Here is a 12,549-nt window from a genome sequence, read left to right as displayed (position 1 = left end):
TCCCTTACCACTGCCTCTTTGATCAGGCTGCTTACCTTCCAGGGCGTCTGGTTCAGAGTCCGGAAGGCAAGCTGACCTGAGTTTTTGGCAGCCCCCAGCCAGCCACCACAGCCACAAAGCAGCTCTCAAAGGGGCAGTGGCTGGCCGCAGGCTGCCGAAAAGTACCAGAGGTCATGGAAAATGCTGCTGCTGTCACCACCATGTTCTTCCTGCATGTGCATCCCATTGGACTTGCAAGGCAATGGGATATGCATGTGCAAAGAACATGGTGGCAGTGAACATGGCAGATGGGGTGAACAAGCGGCGACCAGGGGACCAGTTTAGCGGTGTGGCCACCTGGCCATTGCTACAAGTTCGGTGACCTTGACCAAATTTCCACCAAGGGTTTGCATGAACTGGTGCAAACTGGCTGAATACCACCTCTGACGTGGAGCTATGTTGCCTGGCATGTGTGGCATCACCTGTTCCTCTTCTGGGTTTCTGGTATGCATGTGCATGTGACTATCAGCTGTCCTTTTTGCATGTGGCAGTGCCAGAAACTGGAAGAGCTGGTCTTCCATTTTCTTGAATGAGCATGTGCAGCAGCCAGTTGATTGTTGTGCATACAGGCTCATCAGAAACCCAAAAGAATAGATGGTTGGCACGCATGCACGCATTGGAAACCAGAAATTCATTTTAGGGCATGCGTCAAAAAAAGCATAGCAACTAAAGTACTGAAGCAGGCAAGAAATGATGGATAGAAAGGAAAGGGTTTCTCTATCTTTTTTTATGTTTTGATCTGTTTCTTTCCCTTCATTTTTAGAATGGTGGCATGATTAAAAGTTAGGTAGAAATAAGAGAAGGACAAAATATTTGTATATACATACCTTTATATATACCTTTATTTATATAATGGAATAAAAGTAACAATAAAATGGGAAAACTAGAGATTGAATGAGCACCATGTTCTCCTGGTGGCTATGGTACTGGGGCATACATGACAGGGCGCTAGCTAAGAAGTTCCTGCTGGTGGGTGACATACTTAAGGGTGAAACAGAATGTCGTGTCCCACTCCTCCGCTGACGGCTGGGTCAGGGAAATCCGAATCAGGCTTGCCTCTGCAGCTCTGCCCAAAGTCCTAGCAAAGTCCTCAGAGCAGGCAGGAGACCAGTAAGTGACTTCAGCAAGATAAGTTCGACTTTTGCCTGACTCAGAGACTGCCAGAAAGTAGATCCTTTATATAGGCCATGGGGTGTGGCTCCATGACTCAGCACTCATTAAGGCCTGCCCCTCCCTTCCTTCTGTTGCCTCCGCCTCTCCAATCTTCTGATGCGAGGGTCACTCCAATCAGCTGTTGTTGGGAGTAAACCCTCCTCAGGCTCACCTGCTGTGGAGGAGGGGGAGGGGTCTAGCTGCTCCGTTTGCCTGGGCATGGAGTCAGGGCTGGGGGAGGGAGATGCTCCTTCTTCTGCAGTTTGTGTGGGCATGGAGCCAGGACTTGGGCCGGGAGGCATACATTCCTCAGTGTTCGGGAGCAGGTAAGAAGGCCCCGACTGCTCTGAGGGCGGGCAAGACACAACACAGAACTGTTGAAAATGCTGACCTGCTTTGGCAACAATTGCTGTGATGTTTGTAGGGCCTCAAGATTTCTGTAGTCTGTCCACACCTTGAATACCGGTTGAGTTCCTCCAACAACATAAGCAGCGCCTACCACACCACAAAGGCTTCCTTTTCCCAGATAGCCCAACCCCGTTCCGTTGGCGTAAGCTTCCAGGAGGTATAGGCACAGGGCTGCAAACGGCCATCTGTGTTCTTTTGCAGTAACACCGCCCACACGGCAATGTCACTGGCGTCGGCCTGTATGACAAATGGTTGTCCAGGGTCCAGGTGCTTCAATACGGGCTCCCTCGCAAAGAGAGATTTCAAGGCCTCAAACGCCTGTTGACACTCTGCCATCCAGGAAAGGAGCTGTCCCAGTTGGCATTTGATATTTGTATGTTTTCTCCACAGCAGGTCAGTCAACGGCAAAGTGACCCGTGCGAATGACGGGATGAATTGCCAGTAAAAGTTGGTGAAATCCAAGAAGCTTTGTATTTGTTTCCTCGTCCAGGGGGCCTGCCATTACAATACTGTCTGGACCTAGCATGAATCCATCTCCACCCTGTAACTGGATATACAGTAGCCTAAATAATCCAGCCGGGTTTGGTGAAACTCACCCTTGGAAAGCTTCACATACAACTTAGCTGCCAAGAGTTTCTGGAGCACCTGCCGCACCAACTGGGTGTGTTCCACCACGGTGGTGTTGTACATTAGGATGTCATCAGGTAAACAAGGTCCTCCTGGTACAGGTGTTCATGCAGCACCTCATTGGTGAGCTGCATGAACATCGCCGGGGCCTCTTGAAACCCGAATAGCTACCTGAAACTGGTAGCTCCCCAATGGGCAGTTGAACGTGATCTTCCATTCATCCCCCAGTCAGATCCAGATCTGATAGTATGCCTCCCATAAATCCAGCCTGATGAAAAATCGGCCCTTCGCCGGGGTCGCTAACATATCTTTCATCAGGCGTAAAAGGTAGAGATGCTCCATGCAAACACCATTCAGGCCGTGGAAGTCAACACATAGACATAATGACCCATCCTTTTTCTCCTGGAACAGAACAGGTGCTGCCAGATGAGACTTACTCGGCCAGATAGAACCCCTAGCCAGGTTCTTGTCAATATATCTACGTAATTCTGTCATCTCGGTTGGTGTAATCGAATACATCCAGGGTTTAGGTAATTTTGCCCCATGTATTAGATCGATGGTGCAGTCTGGGGGCCGGGGGTGTAGCACCTCAAATTCTGCCTCACTAAATACCTCCACCAGGTCAGAACAGACCTGGGGGAATGCGGGCTCATCCGCAGCCTAACAACCTCTCTTATTAAAGTCAGCCACCTACCCAGCTACACCCTGTTCTTGTGGTGGTGAACTGGGGCTGGTCACTATCCTTATTTTTCAGGAAATCCCCTCCCACCAGACTGTGGGTCCCCATGCTAGCCCAATAATCAGGGATTCATTCATTGTTGCTACCGCTACGAATCTAATGAGCTCCCAATGCTCCCCCATCTCAAGTTACACCAGCTCCATAATATGGGTAACATGTGCCCCCCCCCACAAGGACTGAGCCATCCACTTGCTCAAACCTAATGGGCTTGGCCATCATTCTAACTCTTATGCCTAGCTCGCTAACCACCTTCATGTTGATGAAGCACCGGGTATAACCAGAGTCAATCAATGCACTGTATTGGGACCCTTCACCTGTTTGAGGCCTCCTAATCGTGACCAGGATGACAAACGGCTGAATGGGGTGACTTATCATCGGGTCCTCACTCCCTCATCCTCGCTATCATAGTAAACCATCAGCACCCTCGCTGTCATGAGAGAACCTCCTTCCGCCGGGCTCACCAGATCATTCAGGGGTCTGATAAGCTCAACCTGTGGTCTTTCTGGGGATAGCAGCCAGCAATGGTAGTGGGCCTGGCATCGTAAACTCCGCTGCCTGGTGTCCTAGGACGTTGCACCGGAAACAGCACAGAGACGGCTGGCTGGGCTGGACCTTGGAGCCCAGCAGAGTATTATTGGGTCGGTTTCCACTTGTTGTCAGTGGCTTTCTGGGGCCCCGGAGCCATCTCCCCCCATAGATGGAATTCCCTTAACCCGTTGTCCAACTCGACAGCCACTCTGAACCATTCTTGGAGTCGAGGTGGAAGACCCCTGGCAGATGGCCTGGTGGATTTCGCGGTCCAGTCTTGCTCAGAACTGGTGAACCAGGAGGTGTTCTAGCCAGGCCCTCAGACTACCAGCACGTTGGCAGAAGTCATGGACATACTCTTTGGCCAGCCAGTCACATTGTTTTATGGACATCAGCTCCCCCTCCACTTGTTGCGTATGGGACCCATCCTCAAAGTGGGCCCTCAATGCCTCCAGAAAGAGGCCTATATCTGCCAGCTCCCTGGCATGTTCGGTGTAGAAGTCAGCCACTCACTGCACAGCTTCACCCTCCAAAACAGCTATTACTGCAACCACCATCGCTCATTGAGACAGGTACAGCCATACAGGTGGCTAATGGCTTGGCTAAGTAACAGAGCCACCTGGTCGGAGTTGCCGTCAAAGGAGACTTGCAGGGGTGGGGGCCCCCATACTGCCGGTCCCGGCCCCACTAGTTAGTGCTCTGGGGCCAGCACAGGAGGGACTGGTTGTTGTAGAGCTGATGGAAGCCCCAGGACCTGTAGACCCTGTTGCGGGCACACCATGCACAATTAGAAGGTTGCATGAGGTCAGCCAAGAAGGATTGGGATGGCCCGTCTAGAAGCATGGTCGAGAAGTAATTTTGGGCTGGCCAGATAGAATCAAGTCTCTGTTTGAGTCCCTGTCTACCGAGTCTGCATGACATAACCTGCTCTGGGTCCACTTCCCATGGTTGCCAAGATGGAGCATCCTGGGAATTAGCCTCCCCGAACCACTCATGCAGCACATCCATAGTGCTGCTACCTGGGGTGATAAAGTAGCTCCACTCTCTGTCTTCATCCCCCATTAGGCACCTCTCCCTCCATTCATGCAATGGGGCCCCTGGGAGCAGAGGCATGGGAGGTCTTGGTCCAGAAGCACCAGTGACTATCGAACTGTGCTACCCTCTCCCTGTCCAGTCCCAGAGCCCACGTAGGCATCCACCTGCTGCACCCTGGCGTGGTCCTCTTGTATCTTTAGCCTCAACTGGCTGAGTGCATTCATCTGATGCCATGGCCTCCACCTCTGGTACCTCCAACACAATTCCTTCTGCCATCACCGAAGCCAGCCACTTCACCAAGTATGGAGAAGGAACCAAAGGGTAGAGACAAAAGGAAAAGCAGGGCTGACTTTCTCTCAGCCTGTCAGGGCAGGCCTGGCAGGGAACAAATGAGGCAAACACAAAGTAACCACAACTGCAGCAAAACTGTGAGTTTAATCCCTATTAACATGCTTAGCCTCAGAACAAGGTGAATTGGCATTGAAAGTCCATGTAAAGTCAGCACTGGAAGCATCTGCCTTCCAGCACTGCTTTTTAACTGTGCACCCCACCTCCAATCACCCAGCGGCCACATATACCCAGCAGCCAGGATCTGGCTCTGCCTGCTAGGATCTGGCCAGTCCCATGTCCATGGAGGTTGCAACAGCCCATTTGCATGGAGCCACCAGAAACCGCACCTCCCTGCATTAGCTGTGAAACGGCGGCTCAGTGGGTACAGGGCATCATCAGCTGAGAGGCAGAGAAGGAGTTTGTCGCAGCTGGGAGATGCAGGAGGAGGTTGTCGTGGCCCAGGCTAATCTGTGTCATGCCTGTGAGTGGCAAAATTTTGCACCCACCACTGTCCTGCACTGTCTGCCACTGTCCTGCCAGCCCAGTCGCTACCCTTGCCACGTTGCACTCCCTCCCCAGGTGTGGTGAGTCTGTGGACTGAGCTCGACAGATGGTATTATTAAGTATGTTTTAATAATATTGTGATTGGCATTGGAATAATATATTGAAACATTGGGCAATTAAATAATGAAAGAACATACTTTAATAAAAACGTGTATTACTATCAGAATTATATAGTTTTGATGATTGTAAAGAACATGATTAGAATAATTTTGTATGTCTAAATAATATTGGGATTGATATTAGAATTGTGTATTGAAACATTGAATAATGAAATAATGAATGATTGTATAACAATACAAATAAAGAGTGAATGAACAGGATTCAAAGCACCAAAATGGGCAAGAGATGTTGGATAGAAAGAAAACATCTTTTAATAAAAGGATGATATGATTAAAAGTTAGAATAGAGATAGAAATAAAAGAAAGGGGGAATAATAGTGTATATATTTTTACATAGTAAAATAAAAACAATAACAAGAGGGAAGCTTAGAAATTGAATGGCCATATTATTATGTATGATCAAATAATATGGTGAGTGACATTAGAGCAATATATTAAACCATCAAATAATTAAATAATGATAAACTACAACCTAATATAAATGTGTATTATTATTAGAAATATATAAATTGGTTGAATGTAATAACTATGATTAATTTTACTAGTTTTATTTATATTAGAATGTATGACACCCAGGTGCCACACTGTTCACACATTGATATGTATATGTATAAAATTAAAAACTTGAAACAAAAAAAAGTTTCTGTGTTCTATAATCTCCAAGGATTTGAAATGGACACCTAACATTAGAACTATCATTAAAAAGGCACAACAAAGAATATTGTTCCTGTTAACTAAGAAAGCTCAGACTACCCAAGGAGTTGCTGATACAGTTCTGTAAAGGAATTATTGAATCTGTCATTTGTGCTTCACTAACTGTCTGGTTTGGCACAGCAACCAAACAGGATAGGTACAGACTTCAATGGATAGTTAGGACTGCAGAAAAAACAATTGCAACCAGTCTGCCTTCTGTTGAGGACCTGTATACTACATGGGTTAGAAAGAGGACTGAGAAAATATCTATAAACCCCTCATATCTTGGACATAAACTGTTTCATCTCCTCTTCTCAGGATGCTGCTATAGGACAAAACAACTAGACACAAAGAATTTTTTTTTCCTTTGTGCCATCACTCTGTTGAACACCTAATTACCATAATACTACAGTCTTAGGTGGTTCTCCTCCTATCTCTCTGACTAGTCGCAGACGGTGTTGACAGGAGGGCAGAGATCAACCGCGAGGCGCCTTACTTGAGGGGTGCCTCAGGGGTCGATTCTCTCACCTCTCCTGTTCAACATCTATATGAAGCCTTTGGGTGATGTCATCAGTGGCTTTGGGGTGAGTTACCAGCTGTACGCTGATGATACTCAGCTGTACTTTTCCACCCCGGGCCACCCCAACGAAGCCATCGAAGTGCTGTCCCGGTGCCTGGAAGCCGTACGGGTCTGGATGGGGAGAAACAGACTCAGGCTCAATCCATCCAAGACGGAATGGCTGTGGATCCCGGCACCCCGGTACAGTCAGCTGCAACCGCGGCTGACTGTTGGGGGCGAGTCATTGGCCCCCACAGAAAGGGTGTGCAACTTGGGCGTTCTCCTGGATGGACGGCTGTCGTTTGAAGACCAGTTGGCAGCAGTCTCCAGGAGAGCTTTTTACCAGGTTTGCCGGGTTCACCAGTTGCGCCCCTTCCTTAACCGGGATGCCTTATGCACGGTCACTCATGCTCTTGTCACTTCTCGTCTGGATTATTGCAATGCTCTCTACATGGGGCTACCCCTGAAGTGCACTCGGAGGCTTCAGTTAGTCCAGAATGCAGCTGCACGGGTGATTGAGGGAGCCACACGTTGCTCCCGGGTAACACCACTCCTGCGCAGTCTGCACTGGCTACCTGTGGTCTTTCGGGTGCGCTTCAAGGTGTTGGTTACCACCTTTAAAGCGCTCCATGGCTTAGGGCCCGGGTACTTACGGGACCGCCTGCTGTTACCTTATGCCTCCCACCAACCCGTACGCTCACACAGAGAGAGTCTTCTTAGGGTGCCATCTGCCAAGCAATGTCAGCTGGCGGCCCCCAGGGGAAGGGCCTTCTCTGTTTGAGCACCTACCCTCTGGAATGTACTTCCCCCTGGTTTGCGTCAATTACCTGACCTTCGGACCTTTCACCGTGAATTGAAAACGTACTTGTTTATCCAAGCGGGACTGGCTTAATTTTTTAAATTTTTCAAATTTTAATAATTTTAATTGGGGTATTTTATTTATGGGTCAAATTTGACGGTTTTAATTTTCAGCCATTTATAGAATAGGTTATTTTAAATGTGGTTTTAATTTGTATATTGTACTGTTTTAATCTGGCTGTACACCGCCCTGAGTCCTTCGGGAGAAGGGCGGTATAAAAATCTAAATAATAAATAAATAAATAATAAATTATGTCTAAAGATATTTACCCATGTAATATGGCTCTATTACTATTATCCTTCTCATCTTTTCTGTTATATTCTTTATTGTTTGTATGTACACTGTGAGCTTATATCTGGACACAAATTCCTTATATATCAAATAAAGTATTGTATTCTACTCCATTCCACTCCACTCCACCCACTCCACGCAAGCATCCTCCACTCACACATGAAGCTCCATTAGTGCGAGTGGAGAGTACACACACCCTCCACTCATACTAATGGAGCTGTGTGCCCACAGGTGTGCTGCCACCTGCACACACACACCACATTGGGCTGAGCTGCCAAGGTGGAAAGGTTGGGTACCGCTGCTCTACAGGGTTGCTCTACAGATCTTATTTCTTATGTAATTTATGTGAACTTCTGGATAGCTTTGGTGTTTAGTGTACAGTTATAATTAAATACACTGCTACAGTACTTTCATAGTATATTATGGTATTGAAATTAGATTCAACTTAAATATATCAGTTTTATATCATTTTATAGGGAGAGTTTGGTGATGCTGGAATGCAGGGTGAGAGAGGATTACCCGGACTACGGGGGTTAAGGGTTTGTATTTATCTCCCTGCTACTATTTTAAATTCTTGCTGATCTGCTGTTTTCATAATTCTCAGTTAAAAGCAAGACTGGGTTGCAGTAGCATTAGATTCGGACATAAAATATCTTTTGAAAGTCTCCATCAGATTCATGGACAGAGAAATTAAGTGGCTTCTCTAAATTAGTCCAGGAAAAATTCTTCAATATTTTCTCAGGGATAGTATTCCCCCTCTAATGATGATATAAACAACACTCATAAAAATTCCTGTGCTTTATCACCATTTTGTATGTCTGTGAGAACAGTCAAGATAGCATATAACAACAGATATCTATTGTACATGCAGTTGTAGACCACATTCTTCCTTTTTTTTTATTTACTGTGCCCCAGGAATAACCATGGTTTTCCTTATATTATCTTTACATGCAATATAATTCTCCCAGAGTTACTTTGCAGAATAAGAGGAATGACATATAAATTTAATAATTAAATAAAAATAAATGCATTAGAGGAGTGAAAAGTTTAAGAACCTGCAGCTATTGGATGATGACTATGAAAGGTGGGATATTCACACTACCCATTGCCTATTGTTAACAAAATAAGTGCAATAAAGTTAAGCAGTCAAATCTACCTTTTATTACTGTGTAGTTGTGGTGAACACAAAAATCCTAAATAATATATGTTAAAATTTTATTTTAGGGGGATAGTGGTGCAATTGGATATGGTAAGCTAGGAAATAAAGGAATAAAGGTAAGTACAGTAAGGACTCTTAAATGAAAACCAGACTTTCAATTATTGGATTGAATAGAAATAAAACATGTTTCATTTTAGAGATAAGAACAAAATATAATATATTTTTGTGCACCAATTGTGATACTTTATCATCTTTTCACTTTGGAAAACTGGGCAAAAAATTGTGTAGTAATTTTGGTACATTTGCATGCTTAATTGTCAAGCATTCCAGCATAGTGAAAAACATTTCAATGGTTCAAACCAAATTTAGGGTTTGGGGAAGTGTTGAGGGCCAACACAAATAATGCAATTTGGGCACAACTTTGTTCATCCAGATATGATGAGATGTTTAGGGAGAGAAAATATTGCAGTTTTTAAACAATTTTTATTTTAGGACTCAAAATCCATTTTGGGATGGCTCTTTTGTCTCAGATTACTGGGAAACTGTATCAGGATTTGTGGCAATTTTAAACCAAGAAATTATGGAGCTACATAATAGTTTCAATTGTTCAAGTTAAAAAATAATATAATGTTAAAATAAATTGAAGGATAATTTTTAATCAGATAAGAAACCATAGACTTTCAGAATTAGATTGTAGAAAACTTTAAAAGAAGAGACAAAGAAATGGTTATTTATTTACTTATTTTAAGGAAAAATCCCATAATCAGCTGTTGTATGAAGACCATAACACATTCCCCAGATCTGTCTCAGAATTAGCAGGAGTTTGTGGAAGGGAAAGTAGGTTCTTTTTTTCCCCCTCTTCTTTTTTTCTAACTTCTTACAGTGTAAAAAAAGTCATGTTTCATATTGAATAAAATCTTGAATAAAAAATAAACAATAGGATTGTCTGGCACAATAAGGAAAAAATTTATATATTCAAGTGAAGAGATATTTAGATGAATTGAATTCGGAGACCAGAAATATCTGATAAGCATTTTTCCATTGAGATCTTGGGTTTTTAAAATATTTGTTGCATTCTTTATTCAAGAATAAAATTTCTTTTTCCATTTGTGTGTTATAGGGGCAAAAAGGATTTCCTGGAGATGTAGGGCAGGAGGTAATGAATGTTCCAACAATGAAAATAAAAAAGACTGTTTTGATTATATAGTGTAACTGCATAGATTACAAATAAAATTGGACAACAATGAAGAGTCTCTTTGTGGTGGACAATAAATTATTTAGTCCCACAGGCTAAAGCTTGTTAAGAAGAGTAGACAAATCTTAACAAAGTAATTCAGTGATTCAGCTTGGTTGTCAACTTATTTAGATCTATGACCAAGTATTAGCTCATCAATACCTGAATGTAGCTTCTCTTCCTGCTCCCATCTAGCCCTGATCTGCATTTTTAATGCATATTTACAGAGTTTACATGGCTACCTATTTATACTTTGATTCTAGATGGTTCATAATAATCCATTAAAACTGAAACAACTAAAAACAAAAGTATTTTTTATATCAGGTGCCAGATCAAACAGCCCTCAGATGAACTGGTTGATGAATCTTTGCATTACAGAGAACACTTTTCATCATATTTGAGCAAAGCAGCATGAGGTGGTTTTTTTTGCGGGGTGTGTGGGGTGTGTGAGATATCCTGGTAGTGCAGTTAGTATAATAGCAGTTTGATTCTGGTAGTGGCATAGATTTTGTGCTAGTTTTGGATTTAACATTTTAATAAATATTTTGTATTTTTAAAAATTCTTATAACTTTGTCTATTTAGAAATATATTTCACTGAGCTTTAATAAGTTTCCAGATAAATTAAAATATGTTTGCTCTGTTAAGGTATCTTTTACAAATCAAACAATCAGAAATGTCTTATAATAATTTCATTTTCAAATTTATATTTTGTTTTTTAAACTTATTTAATTTAGGGTGATATTGGCAATCCTGGAATTCCAGGAGAAATTGGATTAAGTGGGATGCAAGGGCAAAAGGCAAGTAATCAATATATAATCTAAATTATATAAAAGTAATTCATAGTCAAGAAGATATGATTAATAATAAATCCAACTATATCTATAAATGCTATTTTCAAAGGAAATTCTGTTGCAATATGACATATAAAACTGTTAAACAAGCAAAAAATAATATTTAAAGGATTTAGGGCTTCCATGCACTTTGTAGAACTTTTTTGAAAACTACTTTTTAAGATGCCCCTTTTGCAAAAATGGCTTACAAAATGGAGAGAGTCTGGTAAATATTAGATACAAATCTAAATTCCCTTGGATTCATAGAATTAATTGTATATCTCTTTAAATGATAGCCATAAAGAATCAGAATTATTTGTTGATGTTATATAGTAACTTTAACTTATCACTTCAAATCACTTAATGGCTTTCATTAGCATCACTCACTTGTAGTTTCCAAAATGGGTTGCTGAATTTTTTTTTTAATGGTAGATTCCCCAATGTCATTGTTTTCAGGGTTCTGCAGGTGCCACCGGCCAAAAAGGAGCATTAGGAAACCATGGTCCTCCAGGTCGGCAGGTATGCAAATTTATACAATTTTCTGTAATTAACTTTATTTTCAGGGAAATATGTATTTCAGAAAAATGCAATAGTAGTTTGTAAAGTAAGTGACCTCTGTAACTTTCCTTTTTTATGTTACTATGGCAAGTGCATCTACTCTTTTCTGATTGTCTGTGCTCATGGAGATGGACTTTTTCTTAGGCCTAGGATGGCTGATGCCCTTGTGGTATGTATCACTGGAGCTATTTAGTTTGGGTAGCTGAGCTCCTCCAGTCACACTGTACAGTTTTCTACTGAAAACCAATGAAGCAACTTCCCTAATGTTTTAGTGAGGAATAGACAAGAACAGTTCTTTATGCTATAGAATAGGTTTTTAAATTTATTACATTAAAACAAATCCTAATCTCCCTGCAAAATAAAAATAAAAAAAACAAAACCTCCCAGGCCAGTCCATAATTTCCTATTGTTATTGTTATTATTTTTATTTCTATTAATCTGCCCTTTCAAAGATCACTTACTGCTGTCTTAAAATTAATTTTTCTTCTGTATATCTTAGGTTGGTTTAAATCACAGATTTATTTGGTGATTACCGTTATCTTGTAGTCTTATACAACATAATGGGAGAGTGGTAGGCTTAATGAAATATTTTTATCCTTGCATGTATCATACTTTTTATTATGCTTTGAATCTGTGATGTGATTTTTATTATCAGAAGAAAAGGAATAATTCAGCATATTGGCTTTGGATGATAGGACCTGAAGCCGTATATAAGAGCATCACATTAAAGAGCTTGAGATAAGATTAAGGAGATAGATATATTGATTTTATTTAACATTATTCAACATTTAATCAAGCACTGACTGTTGAACTCAATTGGCAAT

General features: G+C 42.3%; 1 protein-coding gene across 1 annotated transcript in view; it reads left to right on the top strand.

The window, feature by feature from the left end:
* LOC131197488 (collagen alpha-6(VI) chain-like) overlaps positions 1-12,549 on the top strand; it is an 82,329-nt gene that overhangs the window by 51,386 nt on the left and 18,394 nt on the right. The window contains exons 24-28 of the mRNA XM_058181607.1: positions 8,420-8,482; positions 9,168-9,218; positions 10,223-10,258; positions 11,072-11,134; positions 11,624-11,686. Of these exons, the coding sequence (XP_058037590.1) occupies positions 8,420-8,482; positions 9,168-9,218; positions 10,223-10,258; positions 11,072-11,134; positions 11,624-11,686 (276 nt within the window). The remainder of the gene's footprint in view (positions 1-8,419; positions 8,483-9,167; positions 9,219-10,222; positions 10,259-11,071; positions 11,135-11,623; positions 11,687-12,549) is intronic.

The sequence above is a fragment of the Ahaetulla prasina genome, chromosome 4, assembly GCF_028640845.1.
Source record: "Ahaetulla prasina isolate Xishuangbanna chromosome 4, ASM2864084v1, whole genome shotgun sequence".
Taxonomy (NCBI): Eukaryota; Metazoa; Chordata; class Lepidosauria; order Squamata; family Colubridae; genus Ahaetulla; species Ahaetulla prasina.
Note: the sequence above shows the minus strand (reverse complement) of the source record. Positions and strands in the feature narration are given on the sequence as shown.